We start from the raw sequence: 25,043 nt of genomic DNA, 5'->3' as shown, positions 1-25,043 counted from the left end.
TAACATCCTGGTTCAATTTGGGCAATCATATGACTAGAAATTTGTCAGTGTTTTTGATATTTTTCATTTTATTGGAGTAAAAATTTTCAAAATAATTTCTAATTACTTTTTGTATTTGTGTAGTGTCCATGGTGATATTTCCTGTTTCATCATGGATGTTAGTAATTTGAGTTTTCTCTCTCCTTCTCTTTGTTAGAATGGCTAAGGGTTTATCAATTTTATTTATTTTTTTAAAATAACCAACTTTTTATTTTGTCAATTTTTTCAGTTGTTTCTTTGTTTCAATTTTATTGATTTCAACTTGACTTTAATTATTTCCTGTCTTATACTGCTTTTGGTGATGATTTGTTATTCTTTTCCTAGGGCCTTGAGATGTAACATTAGGTCATTTGTTGACTTTTTCTTCTTTTAAGGAATGAACTCCATGCAAGAACTTTCCTCTTAGTATGGCCTTCGTAGTGTCCCATAGATCATAGATTTTGATATGTTGTATCAGTGTCCTCATTTACCTCTAAGAATTTTTTAATCTCCTCTTTGGTGTCTTTTGCAACCCATTGTTCCTTTAATATTTAGTCTCCAGGTGTTAGAGTAGCTTTTATTGTTTACTTTATCATTGATTTCCAATTTCATTCCATTATAATCTGATAGAATGCAGGTTAGTATCTCTACTTTTTTGTATTTGCTAAGAATTGCTTTGTGGCATAATACATAATCTATTTTAGAGAAGGATCCATTTGCTTCTGAGAAGAAAACATTTTCACTTGTTGATTGATTAAACATTCTATATATTTCAGTTAAGACTAAGTTATTGATTATATTATTGAGTTCTATAGTTTCTTTATTTAACTTTTGTTTGAGAGATCTGGTTAGTGAGGAAAGAATTCTTTATTTAATCCACTATTAAATGTGCCACTGTCTTATATGAAAATATGGGGAAAAAAAACCCTCTCTCACTCAACAGAAATAAAATTCCAGATGAATTAGCAATCTAAATGTTATGACAAAATTATAAGAATATAATATTTAGGAGCATATTTTCAGAGTTAGAAAGTCTTTAACTAAGACTGTACACCCCAAAATCCTAAGTAAAAAAAAATGAAAGGATTTGACTATAAATATAAGTATAAAAATTTCTTTGCAAAATTTACTATAAACTAAGTTAAAGCAAACTGTCACAACCTGCACCATTATTCAAGAACTGGCGAGGGGCAATGGGGGATTAAGAAAAACACACAAACATTTAGAGAGAAAAGCTGGATCAGGTGGGAAATGGAACTCTGATTGAGAACAGTGACCCAGAGCTAGCTCCACATGTTTATTATATAGGTTTTATCATCAAAAGGTTATTCGTGAGAAAGTTTCTGCAAAGCAGCAGGCTTGAAGGTCACAGTGCAGATGAGACAATTTTGTATCCCTAGGAGTCAATGTCTTCATTTCAAGGTCATAACTGATAACCCTGAGCAACTGCCTAGAGCAACCAAGGGCTGGAGTCACCATAGCAACTGGGAAATGTTAACCCTGTACTTTTGTTCAGGGAAATCACAGTGCAAGAACACGGAAACAATGAGGCCATCAGACATCTAAATCCACATCACTGCTCCCCACAGCAAACCACATTTTAGGAGAAAATATTTACAACATTTATAGGTGATAAATCTAAATGTAATGACAAAAATCCATAAAGATTCATAATGTTAAATGTATCTTTAAAAATGAGTAAGAAAATATGAAATAACTAAATGAGGAAAAGATAAAAGGACATGAATAGAAAATTGATAGAATAAATACAAACTGCCAGAAGAAGTATGACAAGAAATTCAGCCTAGCTGTTAGTCAAAGAAATGAAAGTTAGAAAAATGATAGGCATGGGTTTTTCTTCTTTGTCAGTTTTTCAAAATTTTAGAATATTGATAGCAAACACAATTAGTGTTGGCAAGGATGTGGAGAAACATGCATTATTACACCAAGTTGGTAGGAAGATTTTTATTTTTATTTTTTATTTTTTGGTACTGGAGGTTGAACCCAGGGCCCTTTACCACTGAGCTAGGTCCCCAACCAAACCCTTTTTATTTTTTTATTTGGAGGTAAGGCCTCACAAAATTGCCCTGAACTTGTGATTCTCCTGCCTCAGACTCCAGAGCTGCTGAGATTAAAAGTGTATGCCATGGCCCTCGGCTCTTGGTAGGAATTTTATTGCTAAAAACCTTTGGGAAGAAATCTAATAAAAAAAGGTAGCAGAATACAACAGTTACTATTATGGTATTATGTAAAAATGTGGATGTGTAACCGATGTGATTCTGAAATCTTTGTAATGTTTTGAATAACCAATAAAAAAATAAAAAAATAAAAATAAATAAAAATAAATTATTTTAAAATAAATACATATAAACTTTGACCCACAATCCCACATTTTTTAAATACTATCTTCAGAAGGAGATACACTAGGGCATAATTATTTATGTCTGAGGATGATAATTTCTTAACTTTCATAATTATAATAATTGGAAATAGCCTGGGAGTTGATTACCTTCTGATGAGGCCTGGAGATTAGCACCAGCTGACTACTGTCTGTTGTATTGCTAGGGCCTTGTTCAAATCTGAGACCCTTGTTTGCTCTCTCTCTCTTCAGCCCCCAGCATAGCTTTCATGTTTTGTCTTCTCTTCCACTACTCTTGATGGCAGGGGAAACCAGGGCCAGTTAGCTCATGACATATCACTCAGCTCTGCTGAGGAAATGAATAATAAAGTCTTCTCCCCAGATAATTAAGTTAATCACATGCATAGATAAGAATGCCTCAAAGGTAAGTATAAGAAAAATTTGTATTAGAATCACCTAGACTGTGCATTAAAAATGAAAACCATGGGCTTCACCCCAAACCTCTTCAATCAGAATCACCCAAGATGAGATCTTAGGATGTGCAATTTACCAGCCTCCAGGTAATTCTTGCAAACCCTAAAATTTGAGAATTGATAAGAAGAAAAGTCTAGGAAAAATATACACCAAAATATCAATGATAGTGGTCTATACATGGTGAAAATTCAAAGAACTTATGCTTTCTTCCTTGTGCTTTGATGTATTATTTGAGTATTAAACAACAAACATGTACTATTTTGCATGGGGGGCAAGAAACAAAAAAAAAAATAATATTCTAAAAGGAAATAAGCAGTAGTTGCAAGTCAGTTTCTTGCAAATTATAGTATGCTGGTTATGTGTCAGCCTTTTCAGCTGGAGAACCTCCTGCCTTTCACATTTCTCTCACTCAAGAAAACATACTGACATATCACTCATTGTGGTTGGGAATTTTCAAATAAAACTTTAACATTATTGATTGCATATTTTAGGTTTTCAAACTTGGTTCCTCTGATTCAGCAGATATTGATGATAATGTTTTTCCGAATGAGTTAGAGAAAATTGAAAAATGTCCACAAATTCCAAGTAAGTATTTTTATTAAATTCATGAAGATGATTGATAATACAGAAGACATATTTTAAACTGATATGAGCTATTTTATATCTTTAAATATATTTTGCCTAGTTCTATTTGGCTTGCACAATTTATTATTTCCTCTTGTGTTTATTTAAATTGTGTGTGTATCACCATATATTATAGTATATATTATTATGATATAGAAATACTAAGGCTTAAATAGCTCTTCATTTTATAAATGACCATTGGTCCTTCACAAAAACCAAGTAGATATTAATGGCAAAAATAAATAATGATGTGAAAAACAGCAGGGCCTCTGAAGTGGGACTCCAAACAATTGCTATATTCCCAGGCAAAATCACGTAGCCCTATGCAAATCTGTCTAAAATGAATGCACACCTTATATGTACTAGCCACTTTGCTCTGTGTCAGTGTGACAGAATGTGTATTTGACATGATCCCTACTCCAAAGGAGCTGACAGTCTACTAGAGGATCCCCAACCATTGTTTTCCCCACTCCAATTGAACCTCATACCAACACATCCACTATTGGTACATTTATGATCCAGACTTTAAAAGAGACTTCTGCTGCTGCTTCTACTTCCTCAAGTATTTGTATATCATTTTCGGTAGGATATGATTGGAGCATAATAAGTTTTCTTTATGGGGTTTTAGGACAACATCTAGGGCAGGTATTTCAGTCAGCCAGAACCCATCTTAGCAGTGATGGCTATATGAATCCTAGCTCTGCTCAGGGATACTTTAATGTCTTAGGTGGTTAGCTATGTTCTGTCTGCAGAGTGACCTATTCACACTTCCCTTATTCTGACCAATGGATTTTCTAAAATTGTAGAAATTGTGTTGGCTATGGAATGCCGAATATCATTGCATAACTGTCACAGATTTTATGCCATTTTTTGCAAAAAAAGTAGAATATGACCATTATATGAAATTTTTTTTAAAAAAATTGTGCCAGTATAGTAGAAACTATTTTTTACCAAGCTATCTTTGGTGCAAGATTAGGATGCATGAAATACTCATGAACATACATTAATTCAGTGGTAATGGTTATACAGTGAAATATAGTGTATTCTATGATCTGAGGTTTATATCCCAAATTCATGTAACACCTAACCCTCAAGTTAATGCTATTAGGAGGTGGGGCTTCTGGGAAATGATTAGGTCATGAAGGCTCTGTCCTCATGTTTGAAATTAGTGCCCTTATTAAAAAAAAGGGGGGGCACTTAATGGGACCACAAAGAGGAAAACAAAAAGAACACAAAGAGGAAAAAGCACCCTTCTGTGAACCAAGAGGATGGCTCTCACCAGACACTGAATATGCTGGTATCTTGATATTGGACTTCCAAACCTCCAGAGCCATAAGAAATAAATTTTATGTTATTTATATGTAACTCAGTCTACTGTGTTTTGTTAAAGTGGCCCAGATGGACTAGAAAGAGGAATGTGGAAAGACCAGTAAATGGATTCCAAGTGTGATATACTCCAAACTTTTCATTTATTTGATTATTTGAAGAGTATCTCTTTCCCTTTGCTATTTACTAAGAGTAGCATGCTAAAAATTACTCATGAGTGAAAGGAGCAAACTCACTGTTATGGTGTTAGATACAAGATGACCCCCAAACACCTCATGTGGCATTGCAGGAATGTTCAGAGGTGAAATGATTAGATTATGAAAGCTGAATTCTGATTGATGGAATAGTTCATTTGATGGATTAATAATTTAAGTATCATTTGATGGTAACTGTAGGCAGGAGGGGCATGGCTGGAGGAAGTAGGGCACTGAGAGCATGCCATTTGTGATGATATTTTGTCCCTGACTCCTTGCTCAGTCTCTCTGCTTCCCAACTGCCGTGAGCTGAGAAGATTTCCTCCATCATACTCTTTTCACCACAATGCTCTGCCTCACTGACAGGCCCAGAGCAATGGAATCAGCTGACCATTGACTAAATCTCTGAAACTGTGAATCCAAAATAAACTTTACCTCCTCTAAATTGTTTTTGTCAAGTGTTTGAATCACAACAATGAAAAGCTCACTGACATACTTACAAATCATATTATTATGAAAAAGATCATAAATCGTTCTTCTAGCCACATTTTAAATATTAATTATCCAATTCATGTCTAAACAATACCTAGTGTTTTCTGAGACAATTTTTCATTTTAGAAAATATTTTCTAAAACAGAAAATTTTCAAGATTGTAATAAAAAATAGAGATTATTCTCAGTTATATTACCTTTTACCTTATTTTTCTCTCTAGATTTTGACTGGCAGTGGATTATCTTAGATGGTCCAGTGGATACTTTGTGGATAGAGAATTTAAATTCTGTGTTTGATGAAACTAGAACACTGTTCCTAGCAAACAGTGAGAGAATAGTTTTAACTAGTAAGATAAGAGTTATTTTTGAAATGGATACTCTCTCTCAGGCTAGTCCTGCTACTGTCAGCCGGTGTGCAATGATATATATGGTAAGTTTTCAAAAAAATTTCTTAACAAAGAAAACGTGTTGTTTAGGATAGTAGCCAGTCAATATTGATAGCACTTTAATGTTTATTTTACTTTTACCTCTGGATCCAGAAGCACAACCCAGTAGTTCAGAAGTTTTGTGACCCCCAAAGCCTCATCTAGAATTGAATATGAATGCATTTATTACTTAATTCAATTACTCTCAATAATTGAAGTGTCAATATTTTCCCCAACTGTAAGTAGTGCTTTCAATTAGACAGGTTAGGCTGCTGGTGTGAACTAATTTTCCAACAGAGGAAATATTTCCTGAGACCTTTTCTTACTCTTAGAACTTGGAAAACACATTGCCAAGACAGTAGTGAGGAGGTAAAAGACACCACAAAAAAATAAGTATATTCTATAAATGAAATTAATTATTAGCTATGATTAGCTCTGTGTTCTAATATAGCTAATTAAGTCCAGAACTACTTCTAGGTGAGCAGTTCCCCTCACCACATACACTGCCTCAATACACCTCCCTACACATACTCCTCCAATTGCCTTTGTCTGATAAAACTATGGTTAGAAACATATATCACTGCAGAGAATGATAATTACTTGAGCTGTTTTTGACCACTTTCCCTTTAATGAATAATAACTCTAAGCCATATTTGGCAGAGGACACTGATAAAGCAAAAAGGAAGTAGGAGGACAGCATATTTTTTAATTTACTTAAGATTTTCTTATGCTTTTTACTATTAGGATCCTGTTGATCTGGGATGGGAGCCTTATGTCAAGTCATGGCTTTCAAAAACCTCTAAAATCATGAATCAATCAGGAGTGGATTGTCTTGAATTCATGATTCACAAAAGTGTCACTAATGGACTAAAATTTATAAAGAAGCATCAGAAATTTCAGCCATTTCCTGTACAGGACATAACAGTTATCATAACTCTCTGCAGAATTCTTGATGCTTTCTTTGAATTCATGAGTAGAAACGGAGGATTTGGAGAAGGTGAGTTTTTCCCCCCTAAGTCACATTAATGATATTACAGCTTTGCCAGTCAATGGCAATTTATTATCTTCTGTAAAAGAAAATGAAGCCAGAAATTTTCAATTTATTTGGACCAACAGCAAATATGCACATGGAACAAACTAAAAATCCTTCATGGGGAGCATATCAATAAAAGTAAATTAAAATCATACACAATATTATAAAATGACAAAAAACCTGAAGAACCCTTTGAAGTTTTCTATTAGGGAAGATTTTTGTTTGTTTGTTTCAACAATTCTTTAAGTTAATAGGGAAAACTGTTAAAAATTCTAATTGTAAGTTATAATCATCCAAAAGCATAAATATGCAAAGTAGTAAAACATATATAAGGAGAAACCAGTAGATTTAGAAATCAGTATACCATTATGAATAAAGGCAACTCAAATATCCATCCTAATTTTATTTTAGAGTGAAAGTCATCTTGACCAATAAAAAAGAGAGGTCATTAATTGTAAAAGACAGATTAAGAATATAGTGTGTGTGTGTGTGTGAGAGAGAGAGAGAGAGAGAGAGAGAAAGAAAGAGAGAGAGAGAGAGAGAGAAGAAAATATATGAAAAAATGGCTGACAGAACTACAAGGTTAAATAAGCATATCTGTTATCTGTGGGCTGGGGAAATAGCTCAGTTGGTAGAGTGCTTGCCTTGCATGCACAAGACCCTGGGTTCAATCCTCAGCACCAATTAAAAAAAAAAGCATATCTGTAATCTAGTTAGAGATGTTAGAAACTCCTTTAGAAGTCCTCCTATATAACATACAAAGAGGTTTTTAAGGTCCTAAGACAGAGGGCAATAAAAACTCAGGACCAGGACTTAGAAATCAGAGTGGTCAACTCCAGAGAAAACTAAGTGGATAACTCCAACACTTAGGGTGGAGGCATAAGAGCAAATAATTAGTCCAGTTTTTAAAACCCCAGACCTCCTTCAACCCTCTGAGGAATGCATTACTAAAAGTTTCAATGATGGCTCTCTGTAGACTAGAAACTGAACAAGATTTAATGATAGCAATGAAGATAATAGGACCCTGGAAAAATAAAGGCCAAATAGTGGTCCTTAACCTCCAGAAACCAGATGAAAGGAGCAGGGAAGATATGAGTTTCAGAGAGTTATGAAGATAAGTTATAGAATATAGAATCATCAGGAGTGAAACATAATGTGCTGGCAACAAGGTACCAGAAGCTTGGTCATGAGAAGAAATCAAGGATGAGTGTCCAAGAGGTTAAGAGTAGTTGCTCCAGTAAGCCATCATAATCTCTTGCCCATTTCCAGACCTGAGCTATGTTTCAGGTTTAGAGCCATTGACAAAACAGAAGGTTGGGACCCTCTAAAATAAAATGGAACACATTTACAAAAATAATGGTACTGGTTCTTCTCCGAAGGGAACTACAGCCATTTATTTGGGTGACTTCCACTAGAGAATGAAGCATATTCAAAAGAATTTTAGAATTGTAGGACAGAGGGTCTGACTTGACATTGATATCCAGAAACCAAAGGCATCTTCATGTCCATCTCAATTAGAGTCCATTCATATGAGGACTAGGGAATAAATGATGTACAAAATTCTGACCAAAGTTCAGTTTACTAGATAGAGTTCACTAGGACCCCACCTCCTGGTTATTTTCCTGATCCCAAAATATATAACTGGATTTAATGTACTTAATCCTTTGACCAAATTGGGTCTTTAGTCTGGGATAAAAAATATATAGTGGGAAAGGTCAAATGGAAATCTCTGAAATTGCCTCTGAATTGTCTCTAAATAGTAATTTTAAAAGTGTCACTTTCAGGTTTGCAGGGAGAGGATGGTAGAAATTAATGCTACCCTTAAGGATTTTAAGAATTCAAGAAAGGCATCTCCTTTTCATCTCAGTTTAATTTATTAGTCTGCAGCCAGCAGAAACAGATCCTAGAGGATGACAATAGGCTACACAAACTGAATTAAGTAATAGTCCCAAATATAGCTACAATGCCAGAAAGACTGTCTCTTCTAGAAGAATAAGGAAGTAGAAAGTTGAAAAAGATCATCTATAATGATTTCAATTTTTTCTCATAAAATTAGAGCCAAAGTTATCTCTATTGAGTTGAGGGAGGTGAAATGTTGGTTTGAAGTATGTGGGAAAAACTGAATGGTCATTGTGGGGATATGAGAGCATATTCCTTAAGAATAAATTTTAAAAATTTACTGTTTACATTGAGGGTTCATTTGAGAGCAGAAATCATTATCTTAAATTTTGGGAAGAATGAGGATGTAATTAGGAGGCTTCCTTGAACATGGAAGTAGAATCATCTAGTAGAAGATGGAAATTTAATCCAAAGATTGCCCTTTACTTTCTCAACTACTAGCAATTATGTAACCTTGCAGAAATTCATTCATTGGTATATATTGGATGTTTTATTTTCTCTAATAATTGCTGAATAACAATGGTTAGTCCTAATATATAATTTGGGGCCTGAATCTCATTTTATATTTGACACATTTTCTCTTTGGGATCATTAATTGGAGACATCCTATTCCAAAGAGATGGCACAAAGATTCATCTGATTCATTTTATTTGTCACTTTGCAAAGTATAGCAAAAGAAAGCTGACAGTACAGCACTGATGTAACATCAAAGTCAATCACAATCAAAAAATAAAAGAAAAATTAGACCTCATCTGAATTAAAATCTTTTGAGCATAAAAAGTCATTGTCAACAGAAAAGATAACTCACAAAATGGGAATTTTTCAAAGCACTTATTTTATAGAGATTAATATCCAGAATATATAAAGAACTCATACTACTCAACAGCAGCAAAAAAATCAACAACCATTTTTAAAATGGGCAAATGATGATAGACATTTCTCCAAAGAAGATAGACATATGACCAACAAGCACATTAAAATATGCACAACATCACTAATCATTAAGGATATGAAAATTGAAATGAGTTAATACTTCCCACCTATTGGAATGACTATTAATAAATAAAAAATAAGTGTTAGCATGTATATGGAGAAAACGGAACCTTTATACATCACTGATGAGAATGTAAAATGATCCAGTCACTATGGAAAATGGTATGGCAGTTCCTCAAAAAATTAAATATAGAATTACCACCACTTGACGCAGCAATTTCCCTTCTGAGTGTTTACCCAAAATAATTGGAAGCAAATACTCTTAACAGATATTTCTACATCAACGTTCATAGCAGCATTATTCACAGTAGCTGAAAAGTAGAATCTTATTTTTTATTTGTTTTAATTAGTTACACATGACAGTACAATAACCTTGACACATCATACATTTGAATCAGATGGGATACAATATCTCATTTTTCTGAGTACACAGTTGCAGAATCACATTGGTCATGCATTCACATATATATTCACAGTAATAATAATGTCTGTTTCATTCTATTATCCTTCCTATCTCCCCAACCCCTCCCATCACTTCTCTCTACCTAATCTAGGGTAATGCTATTCTTTTTTTTTCTCACATCTTCATACATGTATTTTGTATAACAATGAGGGTCTCCTTCCACCATCCATGCAATTCCCCTTCTCCCTCCCTTTCCCTCCCACCCCTCTTTCCTATGTAGAGGTAATCTTCTTCCCATGCTATTCCTCTCTTCCCCATTTTGAATCACCCCCTTAGAGAAGACATTCAGCATCGTTTTTTTTTTTTTTTTTTTTTGGAGATTGAGTAACTTCACTTAGCATAATCTGCTCTAATGTCATCCAGTTCCCTGCAAATGCCATGATCTTATTATTTTTTAGTGCTGAGTAATAATTCATTGTGTATATATGCCACATTTTTTTAATTGATTCATCCATTGAAAGGCATCTAGGTTGGCTTCACAATCTAACTATTGTGAATTGTGCTGCTATAAACATTGATGTGGCTGTGTCCCTGTAGTATGCTGTTTTTAGGTCCTTTGGGTATAGTCCAAGAAGAGGAATAGCTGGGTCAAATGGTGGTTCCATTCCCAGCTTTCCAAGGAATCTCCATACTGCTTTCCAAATTGGCTGCACCAATTTGCAGTCCCACCAGCAGTGTATGAGTGTACCTTTTTTCCCCCTCATCCTCACCAGCACTTGTTTTTATTTGTCTTCATAATGGCTGCCATTCTTACTGGAGTGAGATGGTATCTTAGAGTAGTTTTAATTTGCATTTCTCTGATTGCTAGAGATGATGAGCATTTTTTTGTATATTTGTTGATTGATTGTATATCCTCTTCTGAGAAGTGTCTGTTCAGGTCCTTGGCCCATTTGTTGATTGGGTTATTTATTTATTTTGTTTGTTTGTTTAGCTTTTTGAGTTATTTGTATATCCTAGAGATTAGAGCTCTATCTGATGTGTGAAGGGTAAAAATTTGTTCCCAGGATGTAGGCTCCCTATTCACCTCACATATTATTTCTTTTGTTGAGAAAAAACTTTTTAGTTTGAATCCATCCCATTTAACAAAATGCACTAACACTTTAATGGTTCTAAGATGGTGGGTAATAGCATTATGGGTGGCATTATTTTCTTCTTTATACTTTTATCTATTTTCTCAATGTCCCATGAGAAATATATTTTACTTTATTATTAAAAAATAAATATTAAAAAGAAAAAAATAAGCTTAAAAGACTAATGAATAATCATTTAAACTGAGTTCCTCTATGGAATGGGTAACTTGTAGGTAATAGGGGTGGGAGAAGACAGCTACAATCTGCCTACAATGATATATGTGAAAAGATATTCTCTTACTGACAGTCCACTAAACAGTGTTAAAAATTAAACCTCATGAATTAACTAGCTAAATTTTAGGTTTGTTATTAATTGCACAAAAATACTCTTTCCTTTTTAAGGTGATCCAAATAACACTTCAACTAAGGAGACAAAAGATTCTACCAAATTGAAGGAACCAGAAAAGAGGTCAGCTACATTCATTCTACAAATCTAGTAGGAACCAAATACTCAAATACATACAGGATTACTTGTCAATACACCAGTACTTTTGTGATTTTATAATATCAAAATCCACTTCAAGTCCACAAATCACCATATTTTTATACTAATTTTTTAAAAATAAGATTATATGGATACTTCTGTCCAGTCTCTGTACATATTGGAAAAATGAATAAAATGACATTAATTTATGAATCTGTCATTTATGAGCTATGAAATATATTTGGTTACTAAATATTTTTAATCTTTGATTATCTCAGTTATAAAATGAAATAATAATGTGATGTGCTAGGTACTTAGAATAGAGCCTGCCTGGTACATAGTTAAGTGCTCAATAAATCATATCTTTGAAAATTGATTAGTGTAACATTTCTTCTGCTATTTTTTATGATATGATATGAGCATTACTATTGGGGCCTTCCTACATCTCATTATGAGTCTCCAAGACCATTCATGTCACATTCACTTTTGAAAAAGGAGACATTCTAAATAGACTTTCCGGGCCTGGGGATGTGGCTCAAGTGGTAGCACGCTCGCCTGGCATGCACGGGGCTCTGGGTTCGATCCTCAGCACCACATAAAAATAAAATAAAGATGTTGTGTCCACGAAAAACTAAAAAATAAATTTTAAAAAATAGACTTTCCACTGTCAGCTCTACCTTTACATCTATTCATTTATCTCCGTCTTGATTATGACATCTGAGCCCAAACTTCCATCATTTCTTGTCTATACTGTTGCAATAGACTCCCAATTGGTTTCCTCAATTCTTCTAATCATTTCTCAACATAATTGGAGATTTTTAAAAATTTTGAAATAGTTGAGTAGCCATAAAAGAATATTTATAAAATATAAACTTAATAACTTCTCATTACTCTCAGAGTAGAAGAAAAATATCTTGGCTAGTTTAAAAAGTCCCTGTCCATCTCTCCAGAGTCATGACCTAATCTTTCCTCTCACTGTGCTACAGTGACACTGGCTTTTGTTTCCCTCCACTTCTTCAAACTAGCCATGATCCTTTGACTTCAGGGTCTTGGCACATGTGTTCCTTCTGCTCAAAATTCTATACTTCTATGTTTTGCCAAAGCCCAATCATTCCTCAGGTATCAATTTAACTGGTGCTTCAAAACAGACCTTCCCTAACTTCCGCAAACTAAATTAGTTATCCCTGCTATTATTCTTCATGATATGCTTGACTCTTTATTCTTTATTCTTATCATGGTTTAGTATTAATTTTCCTTTCCTGTGAAAAGGGGATTCTGATTTTGTTCAGAGTAACTGATATGTTATGGCCACTCAATAATATTTGCCAAAAGAACTATCACATATTAAAACAGAGCTAGAAATTTCAGACAAGATTGTGTAAATGCTTGTACATTAAAGGTTGCTAATAAACTTCAGTTTGGTGATATACAAAATGTGTTGAGACCAGGCTTAAATCTCTGTCCAGCCTGATCAACACCAGCCTTATCACAGTAGGACTTGAATTTCACAAACCAGGAGTGACTTGAGTTGACCTAGACTAGAAAATACTCACCAGATTCACCCTGCCCAGGATTAGCCACATTAAACTGAATCAACCTTTAGGATTTGGCTGAGAAGAATATAGAGTGAATACTATTTGCTTATATCTACATAAAGTGAAGAATTATATTTTCTCTCAAAAGACAAGTAAACTCGCAGCTACTTAATTAGCCTAAAATAAAAATGAAATGTGTGTATACATTAAATTAAAATATGTACATAAATTAACTACACATGTATATATGTATTAAATTAAAATGTATGTTAAACATACTTTTAAAAGTATAAAAATGATATGTTTGAATAAATTAAATTTTAAAATATATAAAGGAATATATTAAATAAAGGTTGACTATAGATCTCTTACACATATGGGACTTTAAAAATAGTAACTAATTTACATGACTTATCAAAGGAACAGTTATACATTAATTCTAAAACTTTTCTGTCAACACTTGAACTATATTATAGTTTTTAATAAAAATGAAACTTTTATATATTGAAAGAAATTTCTGAGCTGCTTTCTAAAACTAAACCTTCACCCTTCCTTTCATTTCTACCCAGCAATGAAAATCTATGGTATCTGGAGAAAAATCCTGATAAATTAACAATAATGATTCAAAAGCTTTTTGTGTTTGCTTTTACTTGGGCATTTGGAGGAAGTTTAAAGCATGAAGATGAACATGAAGATGATACACTATTTTATCCAGCTTTTGAGCCTGATTCTGTTTCAGAAGTAACCTATGATTTTGACAAACTTGTACGTGAATTATTTGAAGACAATTCACAAGGAGGTAAGTTCTGGTTGGGAGGAATCATTATTTTGTTTATTATTTTAAAATAGTTTTTAAATTGTTGATGGACCTTTACTTTATTTATTATTTAATAAATATTAAATAAATATTAATAATTAAATAAAATTATTTAATATTTAATTATTTATTATTATTTATTATTTACTTTATTTATTATTTATTTTGCTTATTTTAAAATATTAATTAGAAGCAATGATTGTACTTATATTGACTAGGCCCATCTTTTGAAGTGTGAAGATTAAAGGTAAAATAGTATTAAGAAACAACACCTTTATGCTAATGAAAGGAGGTTAAAGAAAATTAGATTCCAGATTGGTTCCAGATGCAATGAGAAGCTAGAACACTAGTGAAGCAAAAGGGAAAGCCTTAGAAAACTATGAACTCAGCCTTAGCCCATCAGCTGTGTAACGATCCATACTATCCACACCACCATGTAGCAGGAACTTCTGCAGGAGCAGAATATTTAGTCTTATATTTTAATTTTAATTCTGAGTTATTTTATAAAGTCTTGTGCTTTATAGGTCAGTTCAACAGGTGGAAACTATCTTAGTAACCTAAAATACCAACCCTTCCCATTTAGCTGTTGCTGATTATAGAAACTTTGAAAAGATAAAGAGATTGTTAATGCAGGTACCAAAAAGAGACAAAATATGAATGTATTTAGAAGACTCTTGTAAAACAAAGATGGGATCTTTTTTTTTGTGGTGCTGGGGATTGAACCTAGGACCTTGTGCATGCAAGGCAAGGACGCTACCAACTGACCCATATCCCAAATATATTTGGTTACTAAATATTTTTAATCTTTGATTATCTCAGTTATAAAATGAAATAATAATGTGATGTGTTAGGTACATGGAATAGAGCCTGCCTGGTACATAGTTAAGAGCTCAATAAATGCAGTCTTAATTCTTAATGCAGTCTTCTGAATTACTGTAAACAGTTCCATTTAAGACATCTGGATGGAAGCAGAGGTGTAGCTCAATAATAGAGCGCATGCATAGTTTTTCCTAGGACCTGTGTTCAATCCTAGCAGTCAAAAATGCACATATATATAAACATCTGGATGACAAGTTTTATGTAATTTCCTATAGAAATTAGCTTTTAATTTCAAAGCATTGCATGTTAATTTGTTATTGAAGTTAACAATTCAATTTTATGCCTCTTTTAAAAAAACATTTATTTTTTAGAAGTATTTGGACGCAATACCTTCATTTTATTTATTTACTTCTATGTGGTGCTGAGGATCAAACCCAAGGCCTCACACTTGCTAGACAAATGCTTTACCACTGAGCCACAATCCCAGCACCTGCTAACTTCTAAAGATAGATAAACTACCTTGATTTATTGTCAGGCAGATCATAAACTAGAAATGTTTTATTAAAAATGTAAAAGCTATACACAAAATAAAGGAATTTTCAATGAGTTGTTAAAGTGTAATAAGGTATTTGTTGTCTTTGAAAATAGGATTAAAAAATCAACTTTCAATTTGTTAGAACAATGTATAAAATAGCATATTGATTTGAAGCACACAGAAAGTAATTAATAATTATATGTGATGTAAATCCAAAAAAAAAAAGAATAGCAATACTATATGAGAAAGTAAAATTTATGCCAAAAGATTAAAGAGGATTTGAGAAAAACACTACATTAAAAAACAACAACCCTAGCCGGCCAAGGTGTAATCCCAGAGGCTTGGGAGATCGAGGCAGAAGGATCATGAGTTCAAAGCCATCCTCAACAAAGGCATAGCGTGAGGCACTAAGTAACTCAGTGAGAACCTGTCTCTAAAATAAAATAAAAAATAGGACTGGGGATGTGGCTCAGTGGCCAAGTTCAATCCCCAGTACCAAAAACAAACAAACAAACAAAAAAAACCCCACAAAACATAAAACAATCATGAACTTGTAGGAATATAATAATATAGTCTTTTAATAGCAAAATCTGATAGAATTCTAACAGGTAATAAATAATTCTAAAATTATAAGAGATTTTTTAATTTGTCTCTGAGAAATTGAAAGATTGAAACAGGCAAAAAATTATAAGGTGTATGTTAACACTGTTTTACATATACATTTATCATTTTAAATATTAACATTGTTATCTTTGGTAAAATAATGGCTTAATTATTTTGCTTTTCATTATTCAATATCTTCAACAATTTTCTACTGAGAAAATATATTACTTTTATAATGGAAAAATACATGTGATTTACAAATAAGTATCAATATTCCCTTATGTATTGGTTTAGCCACAACCAGTACATTACTATCATTTAAAAACATAATGTGTGTTTACATAATAAGAAACAGAACTTTGGGGTAAGGTTTCAAGGCTATCAGATCAAAATTCACCTTAATTTCTGGATTATAAAAAGGACAAAAAGTTAATCAGTTTTTGCTTTTATACAATTAAATATTAGGAAAAAAACAGACTTATTTAACATATTTGGACATACCTTTCTTAATAATCATATATTTCAGTTAGAGTTCATATTCTTAAATAAATCTCTTTCTTATGTGGATTTATTTATCAATCTCAAATGTAGGTATCAGTCTACCAACTGGTGAACGGTCTATCTTTGGGTATTTTGTGGACATATTACAATGTGAATTCATACCTTGGTCAGATTTAGTTCCTAATATTCAGACATTAATTCAAAGAGGTAAGGATAATTATACAAATTTCTTGTAATTTGTAATTTTCTGTAATTTCTTCAAAATGCTGAGGATACTGTATTTGTAAAATGAGTTATATATCAGCAAATTTAATTATTAATACATTCCAAATTTGTGTAGAGACCAGTTTGGATCCAGATTTACAAAATGTGCCTTAAAAATAACTTTTGAATACTACTTTATGAGAAATATGGAGTATTTTGAGTCATTTGCACATTGTAAAACTGTAGTTCATTGAAAGTCTTATTAATCACAATATTTATTATTTCAATTAGCTATGATTATTGAAAGGAGAAAATGGTAAGGTTCACATCTAAAATAGGAAAAATATGTATGTAAGAACTTACACTTGATTATATAGGAAACTACTCATTAGAAAAAAATACCATCATTTGGTGAACATCCATATTTGCTAAATTATTTTTATTCTCAATCTTCTGCTTCTACATAAAACAAAAAAAAAAGACATAGAAACTTGTTGCACTTTAAGAGCTTGGAAGAAATTTAAGGCAGGAACTTAATGGTCAGGCTTCTTGTCAAGTTCTTACAAATACAGATGGTCCTCAACTTGTAAGTTTTCAACTTTATGGTAGTGTGAAAGCAACACATAATCAGTAAAAACCATACTTCAAATCTGGAATTTGAAATTTGGATCATTTCTCAGACTAGCAATAGGCAGTATCATACTCTTTTGCAATGTTGGGCAGTGGCAGTAGTCATAGGAATATAAGAGGAAACAACCAATACTCTACAGTGTACTGTTACTAAACTATGCTGTTAAGTAGGTTAGGTGTATCAAATGCTTTTGACTTAACAACATTTTCAATTTACCATGGGCTTATTTGGATATAATCACATCATCAAGGAGGAGAATCAATATAAGAAGTTTAATGAATGGAAATTGAAATGAATAACTGAAGTCAGATTTCTCTCATCAAATAATTTCAAAGTTTTTGGTTGCAAGAGTTTTTGACAGAAACCAACCAGAGCTGTCAGAATCATAGGCATCCAGAAAGTTCTAATTTCAAATTTATTTTTGTTGGAAATACCAAAGTTATATTGTACATTGTTTTGTCACAATAAGCATTGGTGAGAGATCACAGATTCTATTTCATGTTAGTGCTAATATTGGGGGCATTTTTATCTTTAGCTTTTTGCCACTAGATAGAAATATAACTGAATATAATTTGCCTATAATTCAACACCTTCTCCAAATCTAAACTATTCACTTCTCTGGAGACAACTTACCCTACTTGTATGCAAAGGACATAGAAGCAATTAAAGCCCTCCTGAGCTTTTAAACCAAACTTGTAATGATAATTTTAATGTCACAATACCATGTTTCCCCTGTAGTAAACCACAATATGTAGATTGGGCATCTTAGACATGCTTAAGGAAAAAAAATCACCTTTTGGTATAATTGCATAGAAAGCTGACTGAAGGAGAAATCCACAACTACATGAAGTGCTTTCTCCTGGACTTAAAACTCTGTGGGGTTATCACTGAGCACAGATGTAATAAATCATGATGCAGAATTCCTTTTCCTACTATCATGATGGAATAGTTACTGAAAGAAAACATTTTGCATGTGGATTGAGTTATATATTTTACTTCAATTCCCACTAATCTTTGAGGAGTTCAAATATGAATTGTGTAGTAATTAAGATTCCATATATAACTAACAGTGCTGAAAATTATGCTTTATACAGCTTATTGAGGATATAATATCTATTTAACAAACTACACATAATTTTGATTGAAACAGTCATTTTTTTTATCAGTCAGGTTGACTGTTAAATGTTCAAGAAGGACAAAAACCAAAGCTTCTTTCCCTCCACTCTTTCTCTCTCACACAAACATGTATAATTTAATCTGATCTATTAAGGGCTCTCCCCTCTGTGGAAAGGTGAACTACCTTAAGCGAGCCCTTACGTGGCCAGATACCCTATCCTGAGTGACCTAAGGAACCTCAAATCTTGAACTAAGGTTAAGGTTATCTGTGACTATTTTCTAGCATCCACTAAAAAACTAATAGAATAGGACTATTTTCCTAAATCATATATTATTCATACAAACAATATTTTCAAATTTAATATTCAGTTAAAGGTAATTAGCAGAATCAAGATTATCACCATAAATTAACAAGACTTGAATGACTAGAATTACCAGCTATATATTCTGAGACATCCATACTTATTATGTTTAAAGAAATAAAAAATAAGCTTGAAAATACCTGAAAAGAATGAGAAACTATGAAAATATGGTACAATTTGAAAAAGAATCAAACAGACCCTCTAGAGATGAAAAATGCAGCCAAATACGACCAGTGTAACTCCACATCATCTACAACTGCAATAATGGGATCCTAATTAGAATAAATTGTTCTCTCTGTATGTATAACATGTTTAAATACAGTCTACTATCATATATATCTAAAAAGAACAAATAAAAATAGTTATGAAGGAAAAAAATGACAACAAATGCATGATACATTTGTTAAATGGAATGATACTGATCAGAAAAAAATCCTTTAATGGCTTATAAGAAAGTTTCTTTTTGGATTTATGTTTGTGTTTGTGTTTTATTTTACATCAAATTGACTATGTTTGGCTATTTTTTAGTTTTAAAAATGTCAATCTTTAAAATAGTTAAATTTCTTTATAATATGTTGAATTTTTTTCAGAAAGTATTAAGTACCCAAAATGTTAGTTAAATATTTCTAAGTCATTAGAAACTTTTCTTTTTTAACTTAGGGACTTCATTACTGACTGACATTCAAGAATCTGGTGACAACATATTGAAGATGATAGAATGTGGAGAGTACATTAATTATGTTGCTACCAGAGACACAACATGCCTTTCTTTTCTCATGAGCCTTCTCTTAAAGAACTCCTGCCCTGTGCTTCTCACAGGTATTTTTTAAAAATGTAAATGAAGGGGTATTTTAGAGTTAGGAGGAAATATTACTTGGTCCAAACATTTGAAATGAGAAAAAATAGGTCCTGAAAAGTTTTGGTGACTTTATCAATTCACATCCTTACTAACAGTGTATAAAATGCCCATTTCCCTACATATTTTCTAGTAGAGGACATTGTGAATCTTTTTCATCTTTTCATTACCTTCAGGAAAATTCTAGCAGTAGAACTACTGGGTAAATATATAACTGGTCTCCATAGCCTGTGGGCTCAGGTCTTTGGAGGTTCACTAATGGTAACATTGATTGGTTTAATTAAATCTACACATGTAATTCCTCAACCGGAAGCTAAATTTTTCACTTTTTTACTTTTACCAAAGGAATCACTCTATAGCTTCCATTGTTTCTGAACATTTATTTCAACTTAATCACCTTTTCCAGTTTTCTAACTTATATTGTCCATCACCAGTGGCAAGTAGTATCATTTTCCTGGTTCTATATTCAAAGAATTCCAGCAAGGTGACTCTCAGGTAACTATAGCTTGCCTTTAATTTCACCTAAGGAATTATTAGTGAATTATCAAGTCATGAGTCCCTGTTCTGCCTCAATAAAGAATTTATCATCAAATTTCTCCCTCCAATTGTCTTAGCAAATATTCTCAAGGAATTTCATTTCATGTAGTATTTCTAGTGTGCTATAGGCAAAACAATTTGTGATGGGCTTAATGTACATTAGATAAAAATATATAGACAGTAGAATGAATCAGATATAACTTTCCTTTGCTCTTAAATGAATACATGACCAGTGTAACTCCACATTATGTACAACTACAAGAATGGATCCTAATTGGAATGGGTTGTACTCCATGTATGTATGTCAAAATGCACTCTACTGTCATGTATATATAAAAATAACAAATTTTAAAAACCCATTAGCTCCTTATCTATTCTTTTGTAAAGTATGTAAATAATATAGACTCTGAGAAGGATACATATTAACTCACTTATGTAGCCAGTATTACATTTTTAAAAGGGAAAAGCAAAAACATACTTTTCATGTAAATTTCAGATAAAGGAAAATGCTATTGTTTCCCCAGACACCTAGGCTAGAGGTCTAACTCTGGGGATCCCAGTAAACCAGGTCTGTTACACTATTAATTCATTTTAATATGTTAACATATGTCATTTTCTGGCGTGTAATTCTAACCTAAAATATATTTCCCTCTTAGGAGAATGTGGTGTTGGGAAAACTGCTACCATTAACCAAATGCTTGAAAAGTTAGAGAACTCCGGAGCATTTGATATAAAATATGGGTCAATTTTAGGAGATGTCCTATTACATAATGAGATCAAAAAATCAAGGTTGTATATATTAAACTTTAAATTATATTCATCTATTATTTAGATTCTATTTATAAAAAATGTTGGCCTTAACATATGTGTGCCTTGTTTTTAAAAAGCAAATCTATGCAATGAGTTGTCTGAAATTCCATCATGATATATTTCTTTTATTTTATACCTTTATTTTTTAATAAATTTTAATGTATTTTAATTAGATATAATAACAGAATAATATTTTATTTATTTATTTTTATGTGGTCCTGAGGATCGAACCCAGAATCTCACATGTGCTAGGCAAGTGCTCCACCACTGAGCTACAACCCCAGCCCTATATATATTTCTATGTAATAAAAAAGTCACAAGGCAAAATTGCAGAATGATATATAAACTATTTGTGTAAAATATATGCAAAGAAAAAAGCCTGAAAGAATATGCACCAAAATGTTAAGACCATGAGTAATTTTTCTGGTTATCATTATTTTCTCAATGTTTTGTAACAAATGTTACTTTTATTAGACTAAAAAAAGTAAATCTATTATATAAAAATGCAGAGTTATTCAAAAGAAGAATTTTCCTAATCTCCCCTTTATGTTTTCAATTTAAAGGCTCTCACTTAAAAATAATAATTGTATATATTTGTGGGGTGTATGTTTTGATATGCATTATGAAATGATTACTTCAGCTAATTAACACATCTATCACCTCACTACTATTTTTTAGAGTGAGAACATTTAAATTTTTTTATTTGCTATATTGAAATAGGCAATACATTAGTATTAACTGTAATCATCACAAGAGACCTTGAAATCTTATTCCTATATCTAACTGAACATTGTTCTCTGACCATTCCCTCCCACCTCACCTCCTTACTTCTGAAAATCACCATTCTATCCTTTGCTTCATCTTTTTTATATTCCAAATATAAGTGAGATTATGCACTATTTGTCTTTCTGTGCCTGACTTGTATCTCTTGGCATAATGTCCTCCAGGTTCGTCTATGTTGTCACAAATGACAAGATTTCATCCTTTTTAAGGCTGAACAGTATACCATTTTGTATATATACATTTTATTTATCCATTTATCCACTGATTAACACTAGGTTAGTGCCATATCTTGGCTATTGTAAGTAACACTGTAGTGAACATTGAAATGTAGATGTCTATTCAAAATACTGATTTCAGTACTTTGGGGTATATACCCAGAAATGGGATTGCTGTATCATATAGTAATTCTAGATGTAGTTTTTTGAGGAGCCTCCATATTATTTTCCAGAATGTCTATACTAATTACATTTCTATGGACAGTGTACAAGGGTTCCTTTTCTTCCACAGTCCTTGTGATTTTCCTTTTCCTGATGACTAATGATGTTGAATATTTTCCCATAAACCAATTGGCTATTTGTATGCTTCTTTTGTGAAATGAGTTGTGACCATTTTTTAACTGTTTTCTTTTTATCTAGTAGTTTGAGTTCCTTATATATTTTGGATACTAACTCCTTCTCAAATGTGTGGTTTGCAAATATTTTCTTCAATTCCATAAGTTGTTTTTACATTCTGTTGTTTCTTTTGTTGTATAAAAGCATTTTAATGTTATTTTCATATATTATTGGTGCATTGTAATTGTGTAATGCACATAATTACATAACGATACATAATGGTGAGATTTGTGATTACATATTCATACATGCACACAATTCAACAATATAATTTGGCCAATATCATTTCGAAGTACTTCCCCTTTCCTTCCTGTCCTCCCTCCCTTTGATCCCTTTCCTCTATTCTACTGATTTCCCATTGATTTTTTTGAGATTCCCTCACCTTTCTTTTCCTTTTTCCTTTCTAGCTTCCAAAATTTTCCCTAATTTATATGATAGCATTTCCTGGATAGAGGTGAAATAATTTTGATGATGTGAAAACAAACATATATTAGGTGCTAAAAAACAACAAACAAAAAAAAGGAAAAAACAAGTCTATGAACATAAGGCCTAAAACATGCATTCTGAGTTTGAGTCTTCTTTTTCATGAAAAGAAAAGAAATTCTTTTCTTTTTTTCCTTTTCTTTTTTTTCACATCTTCATACATGTATTTTGTAAAGCAATGATGTCTCCTTCCACCATCCATGCAATTCCCCTTCTCCCTCCCTTTCCGTCCCACCCATCTTCCCATGCTCCTCCCTACCCCATTTTGAGTCACCCCCCTTATATCAGAGAAGACATTTGGCATTTTGGGGGGGAGATTGGCTAACTTCACTTAGCATAATCTGCTCTAATGCCATCCATTTCTCTTCAAATCCATGATCTTATTATTTTATAGTGCTGAGTAATATTCCATTGTGTATAAATGCCACATTTTTTTTATCCATTCATCCATTGAAGGACATCTAGTTTGGCTCCACAGTTTAGCTATTATGAATTGTGCTGTTATAAACATTAATGTGGCTGTGTCCTTGTAGTATGCTATTTTTAGTTCCTTTGGGTATAGTCCAAGAAGAGGAATAGCTGGGTCAAGTGGTGGTTTCATTCCCAGCTTTCCAAGGAATCTCCATATTGCTTTCCAAATTGGCTGCACCAATTGCATCACCAGCAGCGTATGAGTGTACCTTTTTCTCTGCATCCTCACCAGCACTTGTTGTTTGTCTTCTTAATGGCTGCCATTCTTACTGGAGTGAGATGGTATCTTAGAGTAGTTTTAATTTGCATTTCTCTGATTGCTAGAGATGATGAGCATTTTTTTTATATATTTGTTGATTGATTGTATATCCTCTTCTGAGAAGTGTCTGTTCAGGTCCTTGGCCCATTTATTGACTGGATTGTTTGGGGTTTTTTGGTGCTTATCTTGTTCAGCTCTTTATACACCCTAGAGATTAGCACTCTATCTGATGTGTGAGGGGTAAAAATTTGTTCTCAAGATGCAAGCTTCCTATTCACCTCACATATTATTTCTCTTGACTGAGACAAAACTTTTTAGTTTGAATCCATTCCATTTGTTGATTCTTGGTTTTAATTCTTGTACTATAGGCATCTTATTAAGGAAGTTGGGACCTAGCCTCACGTGATGGAGATTGGAGCCTACTTTTTCTTCTATTAGACACAGAGTCTCTGGTTTAATTCCTAGATTCCTTGATCCATTTTGAGTTAATTTTTGTGCATGGTGAGAGATAGGGTTTCAATTTAATTTTGTTGCATATGGATTTCTAGTTTTCCCAGCACCATTTGTTGAAGATGCTATCCTTTCTCCACTGCATGCTTTTGGCACCTTTGCTAATATAAGGTAGTTATAATTTTGTGGGTTAGTCTCTGTGTCCTCTATTCTGTACCATTGGTCTACCAGCCTGTTTTGGTGCCAGTACCATGCTTTTTTGTTAATATTTCTCTGTAGTATAGATTAAGGTCTGGTATAGTGATACCACCTGTTTCACTCTTCCTGCTTAGAATTGCTTTAGCTATTCTGGGTCTCTTATTTTTCCAGATGAATTTAATGATTGCTTTTTCTATTTCTATGAGGAATGTCATTGAGATTTTGATCAGAATTGCATTGAACCTGTATAGTGCTTTCGGTAGTATGGTCATTTTAATAATATTAATTCTGCCTATCCATGAGCAAGGTAGATCTTTCCATCTTCTAAGGTCTTCTTCTATTTCTCTTTAGGGTTCTAGAGTTTTCATTGTAAAGATCTTTCATCTCTTTTGTTAGATTGATTCTCAAGTATTTTATTTTTTTGAGGATATTGTAAGTAGAGTAGTTTTCCTCATTTCCTTTTCAGAGGATTTGTCATTGATATACAGAAATGCCTTTGATTTATAGATGTTGATTTTATATCCTGCCACTTTGCTGAATTTATTTACTAGTTCTAGAAGTTTCTTGGTAGAGTTTTTTTGGGTTTTCTAGGTATAGAATTATATCATT

At 32.6% G+C, this 25,043-nt stretch overlaps 1 protein-coding gene across 1 annotated transcript in view; it reads left to right on the top strand.

Annotated features, from left to right (window-relative positions):
• The window catches only part of Dnah14 (dynein axonemal heavy chain 14), a 343,676-nt gene that overhangs the window by 163,950 nt on the left and 154,683 nt on the right, over positions 1–25,043 (top strand). Inside the window, exons 38-45 of the mRNA XM_076872908.1 lie at positions 3,343–3,436; positions 5,708–5,916; positions 6,656–6,908; positions 11,772–11,838; positions 13,958–14,187; positions 16,754–16,870; positions 19,637–19,795; positions 21,026–21,161. Of these exons, the coding sequence (XP_076729023.1) occupies positions 3,343–3,436; positions 5,708–5,916; positions 6,656–6,908; positions 11,772–11,838; positions 13,958–14,187; positions 16,754–16,870; positions 19,637–19,795; positions 21,026–21,161 (1,265 nt within the window). The remainder of the gene's footprint in view (positions 1–3,342; positions 3,437–5,707; positions 5,917–6,655; positions 6,909–11,771; positions 11,839–13,957; positions 14,188–16,753; positions 16,871–19,636; positions 19,796–21,025; positions 21,162–25,043) is intronic.

This window comes from Callospermophilus lateralis, chromosome 13 (assembly GCF_048772815.1).
Source record: "Callospermophilus lateralis isolate mCalLat2 chromosome 13, mCalLat2.hap1, whole genome shotgun sequence".
In the NCBI taxonomy this organism is placed as follows: Eukaryota; Metazoa; Chordata; class Mammalia; order Rodentia; family Sciuridae; genus Callospermophilus; species Callospermophilus lateralis.
This window is presented reverse-complemented; position numbering and strand designations above follow the sequence as displayed.